The 22177-nt window shown below is 57.9% G+C and overlaps 1 protein-coding gene across 1 annotated transcript in view; it reads right to left on the bottom strand.

Annotated features, from left to right (window-relative positions):
* Positions 1-12434: 12434 nt before the first annotated feature.
* The window catches only part of EXOC6B (exocyst complex component 6B), a 114747-nt gene continuing 105004 nt past the window's right edge, over positions 12435-22177 (bottom strand). Inside the window, exons 21-22 of the mRNA XM_032224100.1 lie at positions 15061-15173; positions 12435-13121 (exon numbers count right to left, since the gene is read on the bottom strand). Coding sequence (XP_032079991.1) covers positions 12992-13121; positions 15061-15173 — 243 coding nt within the window. The 3' untranslated portion in view covers positions 12435-12991. The remainder of the gene's footprint in view (positions 13122-15060; positions 15174-22177) is intronic.

Below are 22177 nucleotides of genomic sequence, written 5' to 3'. Positions count from 1 at the left end.
AGTGCTGGAAGGGAGGGAGGGTTGTGGAGAGGAGGAGGATGCCTGGAGGCCAAGGTGGCTGTGCCCCCGTCTGCTTTCTCCCAACAGCCTAGTGACTTCGGAGAGGAGACCTGGCAGCTGAGCCAAAGAGGGTCTTTGGGGGGGGAGGGTCCCCCGGCCTCGGCCAGAAAGCCTCTCTGGGCCCCTTTTCCCCCAGGGAAGGAGACCACGGGGGTCCTTGATGGAGGAGCCTCTCGGAGGCTGGTCTCCCAACCAGGGGAGGCTCCCCCACATGATGCCCCCTCCCTCCCTCCCCCCACCCCCCACCCAACCTGGCTGCCATTTCAGATGGAGAGGCTCCCCTCCCCCCTCCCTCCACAAGGCCCAGTTGAGCCTCTCTGGTGTCTCAGCCGCCCTTTTCTTCCTAAGCGTTTCTGAAAAGAATCGGAAGCCGTTGTGTTTCTGCAAAGCGTTTATCGAATTACAGCCACGGACAAAGAGCTCGGATGCATTTTCTTGAAGGCTCCACAATTGGGGACCCATCAAGGAAATTAAAAGGATGACAGAAGAACGGGGCCTTTTGTCAGTCTGGGGAAGCCCCCCCCCCCAATCTCTGGGAGGGGCTCTGTTTACCCCTTGCCCGGGCAAAGGGCTCTTCTTATTTAGCCCTCTCCATCTTTTGAAGTCCGGCCCAGAAGGAGAGAAGAACGGCGGGCAGCCTGGAGGTGGCTGGCTCTCCCCATTGAAGCCAAGGGGTCCCACCTGGCAACGAAGGAGGCTCCGGAGCTCTTCAGTGGGGGACCATTGCCCTGGGCTGCCCCAGATGGGATGGGAACAGGTGATGCCCCCCCCCGCCCGCCCTCCTGCTCTGCCTTTTGTTCCCACCGGAGACGGAAGAGAGAAGGAGCCAGATGATCGGGAAGATAGGCGCTTTGGGCCTCCATTGTGCAGGGCTTGAGAAAATGGCTTCTTGGTCAGCGTCCAGAACTGATGGAAGCCGAGGGCCGCTACACAAAGGCCCTTCAGCTGTGGGCCGAGAGTGGAAGACAGCCCTGGCCTTGTTCTCTCTGCCCAGCGGCCCCTCCCCTCCCCCTCTCCCCAGCAGGAGCTCTCACTTTGGGGCTTCCTGAGGGCCTGGTCAAGAAGGGTTCCTGGAGGCCATCCTTCTCCCACGGGCTCAAGACCCTGGAGCCCCCACCTGGGAAGGTCCTTGGCCCTGTGCCCTCCAGCGGTGGGTCCAGTAAGTGGGGTCTCCCGAGCAGACCTCTGGCTTCTGCTCCATTGGCCATCGAAGGTCCTCTTCAAGGCAACACAGGGAAGTCGAAGGAGGACTCCATGCGATGGCTTGGCAGTGGCCCATCCTTCCTTCATTCATCCATTCAAGGGAAGGTTCCGTCAGAGGGCAGAAGAGACCCGTCTGGATGCCAGCAAAGGCAGCCCAGGGTGCCCGAGGGCCCTGCTTAGCCAGGCAGCAGTGGGCCCATCGCCTGACAGCCCACATTTCTGCCAGTCCTTCCCCCAACAGCCCCATCCTGAACTATCTCATAAGCCCGGACAACTGACCAGGGAGAAGGCTCTGTATTCTCTCGGTTGGTCTTGAGTCCAATATCCCTGAATCCGTGCAGTGAAGGTCCGTGGAGCTGTTCAATCATTGGTGAGAACGGAAGACGCTTCTTGGATGAGAAGGGAAACGTTTTCAAGAAGGGGAAAAACCCCAGGAGGTCCAGTTGCCATTTGGGGAAAGGGGCCATTTGGGGCAGTTCAGGGGTCACGGAGGGCAAATTCAGAGGGGACCCATGTTCAACCTTCAAACATTTTCCTCTGGTGTTTATCCCTCTAGTGCAGTGTTTCTCAACCTTGGCAACTTGAAGATGTCCGGACTTCAACTCCCAGAATTCCCCAGCCAGCATTCGCTGGGAGTTGAAGTCCGGACATCTTCAAGTTGCCAAGGTTGAAAAACACTGGTCTAGTTCCAAGTGCTCCTCAGATCTGGCGCCCAAATGAGACCCCCGAGTGTTCAAACAAGACCCCCCCCAAAAGCCCAGTGGTGGGTTCCGGACCACGGCACAGCCAGTACACTGCGCAAGGGGCCGGGTGTCCTAGATGGGGACATGCGCTGTGCACACCACCATCCTGTGACACCCAGCTGCCCAGCGGAGGTCATGCAGGTGGCGCATGATGTGCACGCATGCACAATGGGCTGGTCGTGATATTAAATGGTCATGGAACATGGGTGGTGGCCAAAGAAGCCGCTTCTCCTGGCTGCTACTGGTATGGCCGTGTCGCCTGGAAAAGCCCCCCCCCCTGGTTCTTTACTTTGAGGAACTCATGAGTTTAGGAAGACTCAGGAAGGGCTCGGAGGGTCCTTCCCACAAGACAGGTGGAAACTGGGGTGGCTTTTGAGTCACCCCCAATTTTCAGTGATGTTGGGGCCAAAGGTCCACCAGCCTCTGCTCTGGGAATTAGGAGGGGCCAGCTGGTTTTTTCCTCCAGGTGTGATTCCCCCTTCTCCCTGGGGGGGGGCTTGTTCTGGAATGAGCCTGGCCCCCTGTAGTGACCTCCCCACTGGGCCAGCCCTGGCAGTGGGGTTGGGGCAGCTGGGAAGCAGCCCTTGGTGGCTGCTGGTCTGACTTGCCGGGGCCCCTGCCGGAGCAGAGCCACCGTGGGGGCAGAGCTGGTTGCTGCTGGCGGTGGGCCATTCAATTTCTTCTGATCTGTGGGTGCAAAGCGGGGGGGGGCTCCAGATTCCGGTCACCATCTGGGTTCCAAATCCCTAGGAATCTGCAAACAGCCCATCCGGACGACCCAGGAGATTCCTTGAGTTCCTTTGTTTGTTGGGAAAAAATCCTGGTGATTTCAGGCCGCCGTGGATCAGTCCGGCTCCCCTGATGCCGTGACTTCCGTGCTCCCTGTGAGAGTGTCGTGAGTGCAGAGTTAACATAATGCACAGAAAGACTTTCGGAGAGAAAAGAAAGAGGACACACAATTAGAGCCGTTTTGTGGGCTGGAGGGAGGGTCGGGTTGTGCTCCAGACAATAATAGCTGCGATCTGAAGATGATTAATCCAGAGGAGTTTAATATTGGAACAAGCTGTGTTGTTCAGTTCATCCCCGGGTTTCAGCTTTTCGGCAGTTTATGCCTCCAAATGTTTTTCTCTCCTTAAAAAAATAAACTCTTTTAAAATATGAGCTCCTTAAAGAGCAGACACACAATTGCGTAACTGGAAAAGGATTCTTCTGGTTATTTTTTTTTCCCCCTGTGCTGAGTATTTGAAGCAAATATGCTTAAACCTGTTTTAAATGTTGATTTAGTTTAATCTCAGTCTAGTTTAGTTTTCCTATTTTACATTTGGTTGAATTCAGTTTACTGTTTGCATTTCCTCAATTAATATAAATTGTTAGCTTTCATGTAGATTTAAATTAGTATATTTTTACTGGAAAAGTCTTTCAGATTGTACACGGTGTACACTGAACTTCAGACTAGATGCTGCTCAAGAACATTTTTTGTTCATGTTTATTAAGACATTTGTAGAAGACAGTTTTGGTGTTTTAAAAAATCTTCCTTTCCGTGACAGCCGTGTGGATCAATTTTTAGAGAGGGGCGATTTCGCTCATTAATATCAAGCCATTTCTTTTGATGCCCGAAGGACAAAATCCCGCACAGGCTGGAATCTGCTCCCCTCTCCGTCCCCATTTGGAATTTTAATCCCCCCCCCCCCGTTTTTTAAGGACTTTTGCATTGCTGCAAGAATACAGCCTCCATTATTCTACACCAGAGGAGCCTTTGATAAAATTAAAAATCCATAACCAGAAACATCTTACTGAGTTAATGAGGGAAAATCGCTCGGCTGAATTTTCCTGCCTATTTCAAAGGGCAGCGTAACCCGAGACACGAACAGGGAATACGTTTGGGGAAACCCAGCCTCATGGCACAGACATTTTAGGATAATTTAGGCTTACTAATGCTACCTTTTTTAAAAAAAAAAAATTCCAGATTTGTTACCATAATTCTTTTGTAAACATTTGGCGGCTGTGCAGCGTAAAGGCTTCTTGAAGCGCTCCCATTTTTTCCCAGTGGCTCTCCGGTGGAGGAGGAGGAGGAGGAGGAGGAGGCGAGGAGGGCCACGATCCAGGGCCAAGAGGCACCCTGGCGGAGATGCCTTCCTGACAAAACCCTGGCAATTATCCTGCTGAGGTTCCATTGTTGATTCCCTGAATGCCTGAACCGAGTCTTGGAGAAAAGCACTTTAGCCCATCGATTGCGAGATAACGCGGCGGCCACAAATGTATAATGTATTCCCTTCCGCCCCCGAGTAACTTCGATGTGAGACCCAGGAAAAGCGGGGGGGGGGGAGAACGGGTGCAGGGTTTGGGGAGAAGCACCTCTTCCTAGCGTGCAAATTAACCGACTCCATCCTGGGAAACGTGTTGAGGAATTGCTTACTTGTGCTAAGCTGGATGGAGGCTACGGTGATGCTCTCAGATCCATCAAATCTCACCTGGCCAAGAAAAGGAGCAGCAACTGAAGAGGCCTCTCTGATGGTCTCTTTAGAGAAGCCCCCCCACCCCTTGCAGTTCTTTCCACCTCTTCTCCTCCTCTTCTGCAGCCAGGAGCCAACAAGAGTCCTTCGGGAGAAAACCCCCAGCCCCGTCTGGTTGCCACCTCCAGACGAGACACGGTGGCTGCCTGCGCAACTGCTCGATTTCAGCTTTTCAGTGGGGTTTTAGGAGGAAATGCTGGTACTGTGGGATCCTGGGCAAGACGGTGAAGAAAGAAGAAAAGAAAAGAAAGAAGGAAGGAAGGAAGGAAGGAAGGAAGGAAGGAAGGAAGGAAGGAAAGAAAGAAAGAAAGAAAGAAAGAAAGAAAGAAAGAAAGAAAGAAAGAAGAAAGAAAGAAAAAGACTTAGCAAATGTTTGGCCCCTTGGTCAGAGGATGCCCAAAAAAGGAGGACCTTCTGCAAATGGCACAACGCACAACTTGGTTTTCTGTCGGGATCTTTTGAATCCAAGCTGGCCCCCGTTCTTCCTCCACGCTTTCTTCCCCGCAGCCAGCATTTATGAAGTGATTGTCTGATCTGTGCCCACTGACACACCTGTTGGAGCAATTAATCCCGCTCCGGTGACTGAGAGTCCACAGAGGTGAAAGGGGCAAGTGGTGAAATCCCTTCCGGTGTCTCCCAGATGCGCAGACCAAGGACGGGGCCTCCCTTCAGGCCGGCTGAATCCCTTGGGAGAAACGGTCCCCAGCGCCTTTGAAGAAGAATGGAAGAAAGGGGATGTCCAATGCTCGGGTGATCTCCAAGTGGATCCATATCAGAACAGTATATTGTATTTTGCCTATTTATATTTTTGTAGCATTTTACTTATATTGTTTTATCTTTTTAATATTGTAAACCTCCCAGAGAGTTTATCCAATGGTAAGATGGGTGGCCAATAAATGTAGTAAATAAATAATATATATATTATAATGATGAAAAGCTCTCAAGGATCATAACATTAAAAATAAAACAATGCTCTTGCTGGCCTGTTGGCTTCTCCAAACTTAACCTTTTGACTTAGAAAATAAAATAAAAATGTTGTAAATAAATTTTAAAATAAGAGTTCAAATAAAATAGAATCGTTTCATAATAGGTTTTCTGGCTGAATCCCATTTTTTCCTCCTAGTGATTCCAGGGATATAAAAGGTCATTAAAGCAACCTTAACACCTCAGGACAATGAAAGGGGGTTGAAGGGCAGCTGAGGGTCTTCCCAGGTGTCCTTTGGAAGGATGGACTTTTGAAGTGATTGTGATTGGGGAGTTTGGCTCCTTTGCTGCCCTCCTGTCTGAGCTCCCTGCACAGGGAAGCCTCCGGGGGTTGTTAAGGGACCGTTCAGCCTTACAACGGCACTGAAAAAGGCAACTTATGACCGGTTTTTCACTCTTATGACCGCTGCAGCATTTCCCCCGGGTCACGTGATCAAAATTCAACCACTTGGCAACTGACTCAGGCTTACAACGGTCGTAGTGTCCCTGGATCACGTGATCCCCTTTTGCGACCTTCTGACAAGCAAAGTCCATGGGGAAACCATGTTCACTTAACGGCCGTGTTATTAACTTAACAACTGACGTGTTTCACTTTACAACGGTGGCAGGAAAGTTTGTAAAAATGGGGCTTAGCAACAGAAAAGTCCAGGCTGAGCAGGCCTCTCAGGACAGACCCCCTCATGAGTGGGTGGGTGGGGGGTCTTCAGAGCTGATCAAGACGTCTCCCCGTAAGGGGGGGGGTTTCAATCTTAGCTGGCTGGAGAATTCTGGGAGTCAAAGTCCACAAGACAGACCCCCCCCAATAAGTGTCCCCAGGAGTGGGGGAGGGAAGGAGAGCCCCTCCCTCCAGAGGGGGCATCTGGCAGCTTGCCTGCTCCCTTGTGAGGGGGGCACAGAGGAGTGGGGAGGGGGCTGTGCCCATAATTGGTACTGTCTTCATTGGGTGGGCCGATGGGGGGGGGGGAGAATCCTGCCTGGCTGAATGGCCCAGGGAGGCTTTGTCTGAAAAAGCCTTTCCAGCCCCAGCTCATTCATGGCGCTTTTCATCCTCCTCCACACAAACCCCTCTCCCTTCCAGCACTGATGACGTTACCTAGTTGGCTCATGAAACGTCTGTCCTCCTCCTCCTCCTCCTCCTCAAATCCCCCTCCCTTTTAGCATTGATGGTGTTACCTAGTTGGGTCATGAAACGCCTGCAAGGAAGCAATCGAGCACCAAGGACCCCACAGTTCTTCTCCTCCTCCTCCTCCTGGCAGAAAGAACCATGAGGACAGGCGCCTTGGCCCTTAAATAAAAAGGCTTTCGACTGAAATGCCAAGCAGAATCGGGTCGGGGCCCTTCTTCAGGCGCCCCGAGGAAATCTTCTCCGGAAAGTTTTGACCGGCCGCCCGTTCCTTGCCCGTCTGCCTGGCCCGCCAGACGGAGGAGGAGGAGGAGGAGGAGGAGGCTTTCAGCCGCGGCGCACGTGCTTCTCTTCCCGCCCGTCCTTTGTTCCTTCCGTGGCCGGCCAGGGAGGGAGCCGATCCCGGGACTGGATCCTCCCGCGGCAATCGGGGCTAAGGACGGTTGTGCCGGACTGGCAAAGGGGGGAGGGGGCCTTCAGCACTTGGAGGGGGGGGGAAACAGAATTGGGGGGGGGTCAGGAAGGGAGGCTCCTCCCAGCCCGAGCGGAGACCCGCCTAGCGGGGGTGGGGGGCGTCCCGGAGCGTCTGGACCCACCTGCTCACTCGGACTTTGCTGCCGGGCCAAGTTCGCCCACCCCCAGCAGCCGTTTGCGGGCATCCCCGCCAGGGGGCGCTCAAGGGAGACGTGAGTGGCGGCGGGGGGGGGGCTGTGGGGTCCTAGCGGAGTCCCCGCCACCCCCCTGGGGCAGATCCCTGGGAGAAGGGCCAAGGGCCGGAGGGCGCAAGGGGGAGCCAGCAGCCCAAGCAGAGCAAGAGGGGGGGTCGGGGGTCCCACTCCAGACCGGCCCTTTTCCACCTGCAGCTGGGAGGAAAGGCTGCAATCCCACCCACCCAAACAGACCGAGGGAAGGAGGGAGGGGCTCCCCTTGACAGTGACCCACTCAAGTCTGGATTTGATTTCTCAACTTTTCATCCTCTTGATCCTCCTTTAAATCCCTTTGGTTTCAGCCTCCCGTAGCAGGTTTTAATGGAATGGTTGGATTCTTTCCATTTCTCTCGGTGGTTTCCGTGAATCGTCCCCAGCTCATCCCAGGGTGTGCAGGGCCCCTTTCCATGCTGGAACAAGGTTGGGAGGGAAGCCGGAGTCTCCCCTGATCTCTTGGGGAGCCTCTTCCGGAAGGGCCCTTATCAGAGGGCCCTGGGACTCTGCTGAAGAACAGGGCTGGAAGGGACCTTGGAGGCCTTCTAGTCCAACCCCCTGCTCTGGCCTCTTCTTGCCCTTCCATTCCACTTCTGGTTCACTTTTATGTTTCAACGGAAGCTTCATTGATCATGATTCATCTCTTGCCGCTTGCATGTCCGCTGTGAGTTTATGCCCTGGAGACCAATTCCTTGTGTGTCCCCATCACTCATGGCCAGTGAAGGGTTTGATCCCAATTCTACTGTCCAGCAAAGTTGGTGAAGGCTTTGCAATATTAGCTTTATGCTCGATCTCCTCCACCGATTCTCAGCCCAAGGATATTTGGCTGCTCCCCGACAGCCTCTGGCTAGCTGGTTCTTCCCAAGCAAGGACGGAGGAAGGGAAGGGCCGGGATTTCTTGGGAAAGCAGCTGGAAGCGAAGGTTGCTGAGCAACTAGTCTTAAATAGAGGACTCCCTGCGTTTCCTTCTGGATTAAATTGGGAGACTCCAAGAAGAGTCCCCCAAGTGCCAAGGTCAACCCCTTCCTTCTGCCCACCTTCTGTGGCTCTGCTGCCCCCGAGTCACTGCTGACCATCCCAGGGATGCTTCCTCGGATGCTCCTGCCATTACCTTTGGCCGGAACTGAAGCTCCCTGGACAGTTGGGGGTCCAGTTCTGCTGGTTCCTGCTCAGCAGCTCCTCAAGTAGCCAAAGGAAGCCACCGTCCCGCGGTCCCTTTCCTCCCCCCGAGGAAGCCCGCAGGATGCCAGGAGGGCTGGAAAAGGCCGTGTGCTCAGAGCCCCTAATGGAAACAGATGAGCTGGGCCCACGGGGGCCGTTCACAGCCCTCTTTGTCAGGGCGACGTTGAGCGATGACGGCCCCGCGCAGGCCCTTTTCCAATAAGCCCCCCCTGTCAGCCGAGAGACGGATGGGCTCCTCGGAGGGGACGGCAGGCCGGCCATCCGTCATCCGTGGCTCGGCTTAAAGTTTGGGAAGGCAGCGTGATCCCCAGCCCACGGGCGGCCCTGCCACTTGCCAATCCTGGTCTCCTGGCACGGCAGCCGTCCTGCACGGAGGGGGCAGAGAGCCCAGGTGATTTACGGCCGGCTCTTCCTAATTGCATTCCAGCTGGCAGGAAAATGGATGGACTCGTCTGCCTGATGGATGGCTCACCCAGGCCCTCATCCGCTTAGGTGGCCTAAGACGGGCCTAAGACGGGCAGGGGGGGGGCTGCTGCAGGAGGAGGACCTGTCTAGGCCAGGGCTCCCCCCTTCCCAGCTTTGGGGGGGAGGGAATGGACCTCTGTGAGCGGCAGGTGCGTGCAGCGCTGTTTGCACAAACGGAGGTTCACACGTGCACATGGGGATGTCCACTGCTCGTGCAAAGGGCACTGCACACCCGCGCATGCCTTCTGCTTGTGTGGCCCGGTTCCGAAGGGGCTGCGGGCCAGGCAGCCCTGGTCTAGGCCAGCAGGATAAGGGGGGGGGGGCGACTTCCAGGGGGTGGCTGGTGCAGAAGCCCAGCGGGTGGCAGAGGAGAGGCGGCCTGCGAGGGGCCTCGGGGTCTCCTTGGCTGGGAGAAGAGCTCTGAGCGGCTGGGGCAAGGGGCTCCAGAAGAGCCGCACGTGGGCCGTCCTTGCCCCAAAGATGCTCCCAGGGGCCCCAAAGAATGGAAGAAGCTTCTTGGATGAAAAGCAAAAGGAAAAAAAACCAAGGAAGCTGAGTTGCCACTTGTGGATAATGTCTGGGGACGCCCCCCCCCCCAAATCCTTTGAGGTCCTTGCTTTCTCCAGGGAGTGCAAAGGAGGAGGAGCAGTCCGAGCAGGTACACCATACAGCTTTTAATAAAAGTTACAACAGGAGGATATGTCTATGTACAGTTCAAATCCACATGCTACTATTTAACGCAGGTTAATTGGTCGACCCCCAGAGCCCCCCCACTTTACCTGCTGAATCCCAACAGCTGCCTTGCCCGGCCAGGGAGGGTCCCTTACGCGAATCCCAAGTTTTGTGCGACAGCTTGTGGCCAAAAGAAAAAAGTCACCTGTGTTCCCCCACCTTAGTTTTAGAAATATCCACCCGGAACAGCTAACCGGAAAAGTCCGTTCCTGTCTGCGGAGAGAAGGACGTTGTGTGCACATAATTCATGAAGGGCCTGTTGAGAAGCTGGGGGGTCGCAGGGCGTTGTGCCTGAATCCAAGGGGGTTTCCCTTTTGCAAGGCTCTCTCGGTTTGTGGCCAGTTAAGCCTCTGCAGCCACCGATTCAAAAAGTCACCTGCACATTTGATTCCAGGGAAGCTCGAAATGTGGAGGTTGAGAAAACTCCTCGGAGGAGGGAAGCCGGAGGGAGGGAGGGGGGAGGAAAGGCCAAGAGGGGCTCCTGCGATGGGGAAGACAAATGGGGCTTTGAGAGACAGAGGACGGGGGAGACCCTTCCCCAACTGTGGCAACCTTGAGGTGCAGGGCTGGCTGAGGAATTCTGGGGGGTTGAAGCCCCAGGGCTTAAAGCTGCCAAGGCTGCCCCCCCCACACTTCAGACGAGGGGAAGGCATTTCAGCCAAGGGCAAATCCTGGCTCCGAGCTCGGAGGGCACAAGAAGGGATGGATGGGCAGAAGAGGGGAGTGGGGGAGACCCCCTTCCCAAGGGGCAGCCCTAGAATATCTGAGGGGCTTCCTCTCCTGGGTGAGGAGGAAGAGGCACTACAAGCCGGGAGTTTTACTTAGAACCGGCTGGAGAGGGCAGGGCCCAGCCCAAAGAAGCCACCAATAGCCAAAATGGGGCAGCCACAGCAGGAGCCGGGCCTGCCCCCTACAGCCGCTCTCCTGGGGGCTGCCTGGGCTGCTGCAGAGACAGGTGAGCCCCTCGACCCCTCCCTTTGGCAGGCCCATGGGGCACAGCAGAGCAGGACAAGATGCAGGTGGGAGGGGACCCCCCTTGTCCTTCTCTGGATAAGGCAAAGCAGGCGGCTGGGGGCTGGGCTCGGAAAGGGCCCCTTGAGGGAGGGCAGCTTTGGCAAAGGCCCTGGTCCTGCTCCCTTGGCCTGGGACCAGCAGGCACACCTGTCTTCAGAGGTGCATTTCCCTCCGTGCTGAGAGCCGCCTCACTGGGGCAGGTGACCCACACGGCAGGTTGGACTGGAAGGCAAGGAGGAAGGAGGATGATCAGCCCCAGGAGGCCCCGAGTGGCTCCAGCTGAACCAGGGCTGGGGGGAGGTTGGGGCCGGTCTTGGAGGCACGGAGGGTCTGGACGTGAAGCTGGACTCTGCAGAGCCTTCTGGGCCACCCCTCTGTCCTCCCAGCGGACAGCCAGCCACATGGCCAGAGTGAGAGAGGAGGGACCCCAAGCCCCTTCCCCAACTCTACGCTTCTCTCCCAGAGGAGGCCCTGGCGGACCCTGGAGAGGAAGGGTGGCCAGGAGGACCCCGTCAAGCCCCACAAGTGAGCTGAGGAACTCATCCAACCCAAGAGGGGCCTTTCTCTCCTCTCCTCCCTCCCTTCCTTCCTTCTCTAGGGGAGACCTGGACACTGGCCTCCGAGGGTCCCTCTCAGGACTGTTGCCATCCGCTGGGGCCGCCTCCCGTTGCTCAGCGGCAGAGAGAAGCCCAAAGGCAGGACGGTGAGGGCCCCCCTGGGTCTGCTTGGTCAACGGGCCCTTCGGCCGGGGGTGGGCTTGTGCTGGGGCTCCTCTAAGGCACTTGTCTGGCCGCTCAGGGTCAGGGTCAGCCCTTCGGCAGCCAGCCAGCTGGACTGCCAGATGGGGAAAGGCCTTTGCCCCGACAGCCACAGTGGGGCCTTGGCTGCCAGCCATGGGCTCTTCCAGGGGTCCCCAAATTCGGCCTCTTTAGGACTTCAAGCAATGCTGGCTGGGGAATTCTGGGAGTCTTAAAGCGGGGGGTGGGGGGTTTGCGGACCCCTGAGCGATTCCTTCAGGGTGGCCCCTTCCACACAGACCCCCAGGAAATGTCACTGGAGCCAGGGGCAACAGGGAAGGAGGACCCCATCCTCTCTGGCCACAAATCCCCACATTTGAGGTCTCCGGGTGGTCTGTGGGCCGACACTTTTGGGGAGGGGGCGACTGTCCTGCTGCTTGGCACGAGGGAAGCTGACAGTCACATCCAGGATGTAATATTCCTCCCCATTCCAATTACGACTGCAACTCATTCGCCACACGGAAAGGGGGGTTCTTGGCACAAAGGCAGGTAGAAGGGGGGCCGGGGGGCCTATGGGTCGGGAATCTGGGGGGCGGCAGTGGAAAAAGCCCAGAGGGCGACCGCTGCTCCCTTCCAAAGGACGGGGCTTCCGTTGCCTGGGCCGTCCACCGTCCCCAATTCTTAGATCCGACGATGGTGGACAAAACCTGAGGCCCAAACGACGGATTCCACTTGCCAAGAGCTCCCTTCCTTTCGTTCAAAACTGGAGTTTTGGGTTTTTAAAACAGAGTTCTCTTTTTCCAAGGAGTTTATTTTAAAGCGCTCCGATTCCCTTTGTCTTAAGAGGAAAATGCTTCCCCTCCTGAGCTGCTCAAAGGATGAGAAATCAGATTTTTTTAAAAATGGATCCCAGAGAAAGAGGGAGGAGGAGGAGGAGGAGGAGGGGGGCACACATATTTTTTTTTAAAGAGGGGTTTGTGTTTCAAATGCGGCCAGAGGAGGAAGAGGGGAAAGGAGAGAGAATGGGGGCTGAAGGGGGGGGGGGTCTGGGCACCCCACAGGGGTGTTTCTTGTAAATGTTTCCCTTTGAAAGTGTAAATTGTTCCCTTTAAACCAGAAGCGTCCAACTTTGGTCACCTTAAGACTTGGGGACTTCAGCTCCCAGAATTCCCCAGCCAGCCAGGCTGACCAGGGAATTCTGGGAACTGAAGTCCAAAACTCTTAAAGTGGCCGAGGTCGGACACCCTGCATTAGTGCTTCATTGCCAAGGTGCGTCTAGGAAGCCGGAAGTGCTGATGGGCCCCTTGGCCTTCCAGGAAGGCTCTCTGGGGCTCTGAGCTTCCAGCTCCAGCAGCAGTCTTTCCCAAGCGAGCCACCACTAAGCAGTCCCACATGCTGCATCCCACCGATCCTCCGGCTGCCACGCTGGTTCCCTGGAGCCGCTGCGCCCGCTTCCCCATTGTACCTGGGCACAGGCCCCGCTTTGCAAGCCCCCCTCCACCCACCCAGGGCCCCCCAGGGGTCTCGTGGCCCCTCAGGAATGGTGGCTGGTGCTGATGAGGATACGCAGCTGCTTGGCCACGGCCTCAATCAGCTTCTGCTTGTCCCTCTCGTTCTTCCGGAACTGGGCGAAGACGTTGTTCTTGCGGCTGGTGTCCTTCATCCTGGGACAGGCAGGAAAAACACCCGTCAGGCAGAGGGACGGGGACACACACACACACACACACACAGGCAAAGCAGGGGCTCCTGAGCTACGGGGACTTTCCCTGTGCAGAGCTTGAGCAAAGGGGGTCGGGGGTCTCCCCGCCTGAAGCTGTGCTCGTCCCAACCGTGCCCCCCATGGGGAATGCTGGGGGCTGACGTCCACCCGTCTTCATGTGGGCAAGGTGGCAAGAGACTCCCTTGGAAAGTCTAGGAGAGGAACCGAAGTGGGTGGCGCACCCTCCACCCGGGAGTGGGTTCCGGCAGCAGCCGCCAGGGCTGTTCAGAGAGGCGCACAGAACGCTCCTATCTTCCCACCAAAGTGGTACCTATTTATCTACTCGCATTCGCGTGCTTCCAAACTCCGCCGGAGCTGAAGCAAGGACTGGAGCTCAGCGCCTCTTGCGGAGCTCGAGTCTGGAACCTGGGCTGTCAGCTTCCCCCCCCCCCCGGACAAGTTCAGGGGCTCCGACCGCTGACCGTAAAGCGGAAGTGGGGGAATGCCGTTGCTGTGGATGGAGGCCCCCAGGCAGGGAGCCCGAAACCAACTGGCCAGAACCAGCCCCTGGCAGGCTCTGCGGGGGCTCCACGCCACAAAGGGCCAGGGGAAACGGTGGGTCCCGTCCACACAGAGGGATCTCCATATCCTTTGGCCCGATGTCTGTGGAGATGCTCCGTCACCCAGGGTCACGGCTGCTTTTCCCAGAAGGCCCCAGGGGGTTTTCCTTCTTTCTCTTCCAAGAAGCTTCTTCAGTTCTGGCCGTAAGTCCAATGAGTGAGAACTGAAGAAGCTTCCTGGGTGAGAAGCGAAAGGTTTTCAGAGAAGAAAAGAAGGAACTCCCCTTGCCTTTTGGGAAAAGCCCCCTTGGGGGGGGATGGAGGTCCGGGACGAGGCCTGGGCACCCCTGGCGTTTTGTACAGGCTGAGGGTGCCAGAAAAGCCGCCCCGCGCATACTTACTCTCGGGAGATCCTGCCAGGAGGAGGGAGGGGCGGGCAGGGAGGAGAGATAAACCAAAGGAGAAGTTAAGCGGTGGCTGGCACAGCTGCCCTCCTGCGTCCTGCCTCAGCTGCTCCCGCCAAGACCCCATGCAAGCTGCCCAGCAGGGAGAGGAGGCGAAGGGACAGGCCTCGCAGGGGGAGTGTGGGGCACGGCCACGGAGGAAGGGAAGCCCTTTGGCTACTGGGCCTCTGCTTGCCCCAGGCTGCTGCCCTCCGCCCTACAGCCCCCTACTTGGTCCCAAAGAGCCCCAACGGCCACCCAGCCCTGCCGCCAAGCCAAGGAGGCCCATGCAAGCACCAGTGAGCGGCACTCCTCGGACAGCTCCGTCCCTTCCTGCCCCGCCCGGTCCAGGGGCCACCCAGGGGGGGTCTTGTCGCCTTCTCCCAGGGGCCACCCAGGGAGGAACAGCAGAGCCCTGCAGGAAAGTCCCCGTGAGGGGGACCTCGATCCCTTCAGCAGGAGCCAGGCAGGAAAGCCAAGGCAACCCTCGGCTGCATTGACAGAACCAAAATCGCGGGAAGTGGGGCTTTCTAAAGCCTCAGTAAGGCCACCCCTGGACCCCTGCAGCCAGTTTTGGTCCCCACATGACAGAAAAGACGCGGAGACTTTGGGGGAAATGCCAGAAGGGCAGCTGAGAGGGTCAAAGGCCTGGAGACTGAAAGACACGAAGGGCCCTTGCAGGGATCGTGTGGGGAGAGAGGAAAGGGGGACCAGGGGGACACGAGAGCAGCGCTCCGGTATTTGGGGACACAACCAGGGGCAGCTGCAGCCCAGCCCCCCATGCAGCATCGCCATCAGCAGAAGCTCTCGTGCAAGGCCCCCCCCGCCCCCCCCTGCACAGGCAGCCTGGGCCAAGGGGCAGCAAGCGGGGCTCTGCCGGGGCCCGGAAGGAGAGACTCACTTTTCCAGCAAGGCCAGCGCGGTCGTGGGATTCACCCGGAGGTACTTGCAGGTGGGCTGCCCGTAGTCGGCCAGGTACGTCGACCAGTCCCACTGGAGGAAGAGGTCCAGCAGCTGAAAGAGGGAAAGGGGGCCACTGAGCGAGCCTTGGAAGGATTGAGAGCCTTCAAAACCCCTAAAAGGGGCTTCCGGCCCCTCCCTCCCTCCCTCCCTCTGGGACAGCCTGGCAGAAGGCAGGCGGCTGAACAGAGGCCTCCCCCTCCCTCGGGAGTCAACCCCAGGCCTCACCCAGGTTCTCCCCACAACTCTCCTCTCCAAAAGGCCCCTGGGCTTCCTGGGGTTCTCTGCCCTTTGGAAAGGTTTCGCTTCTCATCCAAGAAGCCTCTTCGGTTCAGTCCTAACGCAGAGCTGAAGAAGCTTCCTGGAGGAGGAGCAAAACCTTTTCAAGGAAAACAGCCCAGGAAGCCCAGTGGCCTTTTGGGACAACCAGGGGGCCTGGATGGTGGAGACTCTGCAGAGACCCCTTGAATGGACAGCAGCCACCTGGACACAAGGAGTGGGCTGCCCACCCCTGACCTTGGATCCCTTCTCTCTGGGGCTGAACAGGCCCCGTTTCCTGCCGAGAAGATCCTCCGGCAACGGGTGAGCTGGCTGGAGGATCTTTGGGGAGCTCCAGGGGTTTTTGGTGTGTGCAAGATTCCACATCAATCCAGCTGGAGAAATGGAAACCGACAAACCAAGATCAACCCATGGCTTCCTCTTGAGGGAGGAGAGGGGAGAAGCAGCAGGCTGGACGTCCCCAGAGAGGACGGAGCTGCAGTCTCCTTGATCCAGGCCAGGGGTCTCCAGTGGGGCGGCTGCCTTCAGAGGCTGCGGACGCTCCACCACTGGAAGAGACTGGAGATCCCTTTGTCTGAAGTGGCAGAGGGTCTCCTGCTTAAACGGGGTTGGGCTAGAAGACCTCCAAGGTCCCTTCCAGCTCTTCTTATTCAGAGCCCACCCTCGGCCAGCAAAGACCAGCAGAGACAGGGGTGATGGATGGCCGGCAGCCCTGCCCTCCCGCAGCCCATCCGTCTTGTGGACACGTGGCGGGCGGGGAGGGCTCTGCGGCTGGGCTGCCCCCCTCCTTCAGAGGCCGTGTTTCTCCGCACGTGGAGAGCGGCTGCAACAACACAACTGGGCTGGGGGGCCTGACAAGGGCAGGAGAATTTATGCGGCCCAGAAATGGGGACTTTCTCCCTTCAACTTTTCACCTCCTAAGTGGGGGAGGGAGGGAGGGGGAGGGTCCTTGGTGAGGACGACGTGTGGCTCTTGCCCCGGCCCAGCCACTACCTGCTGGGACAGCTTCCAAAATAAAGATTATGCAAATGCCGTCAATTCCTGCAGCCGGAGAGCTGGCTCTGCACGGCCATCCATCACCCGGGAGGGAAGAGCATGCACAGGCAAGCCACCCCCTCCTTGGAAGGACTCCTACCCCGTCAGCCAGCTTGGCCAGGGAGGGAAGCCTGGCCTGCAGCAGGGAGGACGGCAGCCCTCCCCCCCCCGCCATGGGGTATGGGGGAACGTGGGGAGGGGGCGCTGGGGGTCTGCTGGCTTCTTAAGGAGGGTGGGCTGAGCTGGGGAACTCATGAAAGATGCCCTGGAGGAGAAGCCCATCAGGAGACACAGCAGCCCCCAAGTTGTGCCCCTCCCCAATGCTTGGCTCACGCATCCTCCCCCCCCCCTGATGAAGAAACCAGGTTCCTTCTCACCCCCGGCCCCCAGAAGCCTCCTGGCCAGGAGTCCCTTGCAACACGGAGGGGATTTGGGGAAAGAGACCTGGAGGTGGTGACAGAGGGGAGGCAGAGTGGCTGGACCCATCTATGCGCTGAGCGTTTCTTTCTTTCCTTCCCGGTCTCTCCCTCCCTCCCTCTTTCCTTTCTTCCTCTCCCTCCCTCCTTCTAAGCTCTTTTGACGGGCCTGAGGAGGTGGGACGATCTCAGGCGGCTGGCCCAGCTTCCGAAAGGAAAGGGGTCAACCGAGAGCAGCTGACTGGAGGGGCAAGAGGGAAGCCAGGGGTGTCCCACCTCGACAAGCGGAAGACTTCTGGACTTCAATTCCCAGAATCCCCCAGGCAGCAAGGCGCAGCCCTGAGCTCCCCGGGGCGCCCAGCACCCCTCTTTTTGGACTCTCTGGGGAGGGCTCTTCCCTTTCGCTCAGACAGGACACTTTCACTTATGAAGCGAGATTACGGGAACCCAAGGCAAGAAACCGGAGCCCTCGCTCTGCTGGCCCAGGACGCCCGGCTCCCCTGCAGGGAAGATGCTCAGAAGGAAGTTCAGATCACAAAAGTCATGAGCAGAAAGGGGAACCGCCCAGGGCAGCCCCCGCCCACAGGAAGGCCCCCAGGTGCCCCCGGGCGTCTGGCCGGACTGGCTCATGGGGCAGCTCCAGCAGCCCCTGCAGGGGGCCACGCAGGAGCTCCTCCGAGGAAGGCCAGGGAGGGGGCTGCTTTCCCCAGCAGCCCCTGCCTCACAGCACATCTTCCCCTCCGAGCTTTGTGCCGCTTCATCCACCTTCCTCCCCAGGGCCTCCCAAATAGGCTGAATTTTGGCTCCAGCCATTCCCCTCTGGAGGGGCTGCAGACACGCAAATCCCACCCACGCCCCACACCACCCCTGCTCTGGTTCCCAGGAAGGCCATGCCCCGAGACCCTCCTCGGTTCAGAAAGAGGCTCGGTTTGCATGGACGGGTGGCAACCCCCTCCGTTCCCTCTACCTGTTGAGAAGGGAGCTAAGGCCACAGGTGCCTTCCGAGGAGGGACGGAGGAGGGCAGGCTGCAAGCAGGACCTTCTCCTCGTCTACCCTCTGAGCAGGCTTCCCTCCAGAAGCTGTGGGTGATCCATCACTGGAGGCCTTCAAGAAGAGATTAGGTAGCCCTTGGTCTGGAGTGGCTTGGGGTCTCCTGCTTGAGCAGGAGGGGGCTGGACTAGGAGCCCCCCGAGGTCCCTTCCAACTCCGGCATTCAGGCCCTCTTCCGTAGTGGCACTGGCTCCCCCAGGGGAGGGTGTTTGCTGGCGAAGGGGCTCTCGGGGGTTGCAGCAGCTCCAGAGCCTTCCTGCCAGCAGGGTCCTTGTGCTCCACGCAGCTCAAGAGGCCGGAGCAGAGCCAGGAGGAAGACGAGGAAGACTGGCCCATCCACTGTTGCTCAACCGTGGCCACTTCAAGGCGCCTGGACTTCAACTCCCAGAATTCCCCAGCCAGAATGCTGGGAGTCAAAGTCCACACGGCTTCCAGGGGCCACGGTCGAGGCCAGCGAAGGGAGCTGCCTCTCCAAGGTCCAAGCAGGGCGAAGGCATCTGTTTACGCCCTCCAACAACCCCCCAAAGGCTTCCAGAGCCAAGAGACGCCTGGCAGGGACGGTAATCCATCCTGGTTTCACACAGCCCTTGGCGGCTGCTTCACGGAGGGACGGAATCAAGACCCCGTGAAGTGTCCGCTCCACCTCAAAGGCCTTGGAAGGCCCCACTTGGAATCCGGCACCCAGTTTTGGTCACTACGATGTAAAAAAGATGTGGACTCTAGAAAGAGGGCAGAGAAGAGCAGCAAAGAGGATTAAGCGTCTGGAGACTAAAACATCTGAAGAACGGTTGCAGGAATTACGTCCAGCTCCATGAAAGGACGACTAGGGATGACACAAGAGCCCTCTTCCCATACGATCTGGGGGGCTGCCCCAAAGGAGAGTGGATCAAACGATCCTCCAAAGCGTCTTCAGGCAGAACAAGCAGCAACGGGTGGAAACTAATCAAGGGGCAGAAGCAACGTGGAACTAAGGAGAAACTTCCTTGACTGTCAGTGGAACAGCTTGCCACCAGAAATTGCGGCTGCTCCATCACTGGAAGCTTTTGAGAGACTGGAGAGCCACTTGTCTGAAATGGTTTGTTTTCCCCGCCCGAGCAAGGGGCTGGACTAGAAGATCTCCAAGGTCCCTTCCAACTCCGTTATTCTGCATTCTGACTGGAGCAGGAGGGGAGTCGCGGGAAGCCTTTGCTCGAGCCACATCCGCATCTCCCCCGACCGCGTTGTTTTTGGAGGGGCTCCTGGCCTGTTTTTCCCCTCTTCTCTCTTTATTAGTTTTCCAGTCGACGGAGTCCAGAAATATCCACGTGTGCATTTACCACCTACAGCACAGAAGCCTCTTAGACTTTTTCCATCTGCAAATGATTGCAATTTATTCCCAGGAGAGACGGGGGCTGTTTCTGGTAACGCCAAAGTGTGATTGCCACGAGGCAACTGGAGGGTCCTTCGGAGAGTCCCCCCCTGAGCTTTGGTATCCAAATCCCCTCCCAGGAGGGAGGAAGAGCGAGCATAGAAATCGAACAAAATCCATAAAGGAACCAGGAGGGGTGCTTTGCTCTCTCTCTCCTTCAGCCGTTGCTCCAGGGTCTCCAACTGGCCATTTTCAGCCTTCCCTCCTTCCAAGGTCAGTCAAATGAGGACCCAGATGGTTGGGGGGGGCAGAGGCCGACTCTCTAAACTGCTTAGAGGGGGCTGTGAAGCCCTGTGAAGCGGTATATAAGTCTAAGGGCTGTTGCTATTACTATTGCTGTCTGTCTGTCTGTCTGTCTGTCTGTCTATCTATCATCTATCTATCTACCCATCCATCCATCCATCCATCCACCCACAGTGGCACAGCGGTTAGAATGCAGACTAATTCTGCCGACTGCTAGCAGTTCGATCCTGACCAGCTGAAGGTTGGCTCAGCCTTCCCTCCTTCCAAGGTCGGTCAAATATAAGCCCGCTATTGTTATGGCTATTCAGACGCCCACCAACAGGAGCCGAGTCCGGAGCTCCTTCCCCAGAAGAGTCCCATGAGGAGGGAGGGGCTAGGAGACCAGGACTGCCCCCATCACTGGCTGGAGGGGGGGGGAGATGCCCTGCTTCTCCCTGGTCCTCCTCCAGCCCACCGGTCTTGCCACCCACTGCCTCTGAAGTGCAGGGCAGCCAAAGTCTCCTGGCTTAGGATGGGGTTGCCCAGCCGAGGGCATCGAGAGCCCCCTCCCACCAGCCTCCTCTGATTCCAGGTAAAATGGGGGAAAGAGGGAAAAGGCTCCCAGCAAATCAGTCCAGGAAAGGGAGGCAGCCTGCCAGCTGAGTGGATTGTCTCCGCTTTCCCCTCCAAGGAATTTTTCCAACCTGCCCCTGCCCCTCCCCCCTTTGCAGCCCAGCCTCTACAGCTGGCAGCCCCCTTGGCTCCTCCCCCACCCCACCCCCTGCAGGCAGCACGTGCCAGCAGAGGCCCCTTGTGCCCAGGGGGCAGGAGAAGGGCAACGGGGACCTTGACCTTCGCCCGGATGTCTGTGTGTCTGTCTCGGTCAGCAGAGAAGGACAGAGAAACAGAAAACAGGAGTTGGGGGGCGGGACAGAGCAGGCCCTCAGTCTGGCCAGTGGCAACCTTGCCCCCCAGGGCTGTTCTGTTGAGCCCAGGATCAGAAAGAGCTAAGGAGGAGAGCATGAGAGACGGGGCTTCCCAGGGGAGATCCACCAAGAGAACCCCCCCAATGACCAAGAGGAGGGGTTTATTTCCAGTAAAGGCTCAGGCTGCATTGGGGGAAGGCTGGGGTGATGGGTCTCCTTTGGAAGCTGTTTCCTTCCTTCACCAGAGGCCCAAAACACTTTCGCACTTAGGGAAAGAATGAACGAGAAGGGAAGGACAAAAGGGATGATGGAGGAGGAGGAGGAGGAGGAGGAGGAGGAGGAGGAAGGAGAAGAATACAGAACAATGAGGGAAAGAAAGCAGGGGCCAAGTTGGGTTGGGTTCAAACTGGATTTTAAGGGACTCAGTTCTCCTAGTGACAAACAGGTGGAGGAAGATCTCGGGGACCCTGGAGCTACTCTAGGCAGTCCCTCAACTTGCAACCATCCATTTAGCGACCGTTCAAAGTTATGACTGAGACAAGTCCACTTAAAACCGTTTTCTGCCATCAGGACCGTTGCTTCACCTGTGAGGAGAGCCCAGAGGGGCTGGTGGAGGAGGGACGAGGGGGAGGAAACAGGGCTGCCAAGGAAGCCGGGGCCTTGGGCTTGTGGGCAGGGGCGCCAGTGAGAAGGGATTCCCCTCCAATGCTGGGACCCTCCAGCCTGGCAGACTGAAATGAATGCCCAGGGGTCGCCCAAACCTTTGTGCCTACCTGCATCTCCTGGCCCGGGGGTGGGGGGGCGCAGGGCTGGGAGCGGTTCAGCTCCAGAGTCTCCAAACTCGGCTACTTGAAGACTTGGGGACTTCAACTCCCAGCATGCACTGGGTGGGGAATCCTGGGAGTTGAAGTTCACAAGTCTTAAAGAGGCCGGGTTTGCAGAGCCCTGACTGAGGACATTCGGCTGAAGGCTGGCACACAGGGAGGGTGCCCTGGGCATAATCCAGGGCAGCTCGGGGAAAAGCGACGGGCCCCCTTCCTTCCTGGCACCGCCTCCAGCAGACCTTGGCGTACCTGCCAAGGAGCCGGTCCGGGCTGCCCCCCCCCCCCCTGCCCGGCTCCCAGTCGAGGGTGCCAAGTTCCTTGTGAATGGCAGGTTGCCTTTGTTTACCGGGGGAGGAGGGCAGGGCGCAGAGGAAGGGCTGACCTCCCGCTCACCCCAGGCAGTCTGTGTGAAACTGCGGCGGCTGCCGTCACCTCCGCGTGAACTTTCCGATTATCTCCCGAGAGTTTCACCTTGCCTTGAACTTGGGCTGCTCTCCCTGGCGCGCTCACCGAGCGTTTCCAAACACTCCGGTGGAAAAGCGGCCACGGGCCAGCAGGGGGAAGGGGGCTGCCAGCGCTCCGCTCCTCCAAGGAGAGGCGGCAGCCGGGGGGGAGGGGAGCCCTGGGGCAGAGGCCGTCTGGCCCAGTGGGCAAGGGCAGAGAGTGGGCAAGGGGCCAAGGGAGGGAAGGGCAAGGGGGCTGCACCGGGGCCCCGCCTGTCCTGTGCGGGCATTGGAGGAGGCAGAGCCCAAGGGAAGCGGGGGAGGCTTGATGAGTGGAAGAGACGGCAGAGACCCCCCCCCCCCGGGCTCAATGAAGGAGAAGCTTTGCTGCTCAGGGTTGAAATTAAGGGGGTCTCTGAGCTGGGTGGTTTCCTTGCAGACGTCTCATGACCCA

This window comes from Thamnophis elegans, chromosome 9, assembly GCF_009769535.1.
Source record: "Thamnophis elegans isolate rThaEle1 chromosome 9, rThaEle1.pri, whole genome shotgun sequence".
Classification (NCBI taxonomy): domain Eukaryota; kingdom Metazoa; phylum Chordata; class Lepidosauria; order Squamata; family Colubridae; genus Thamnophis; species Thamnophis elegans.
The sequence above is the reverse complement of the archived record's forward strand: the minus strand, read 5'-3'. Positions and strand labels throughout refer to the sequence as shown.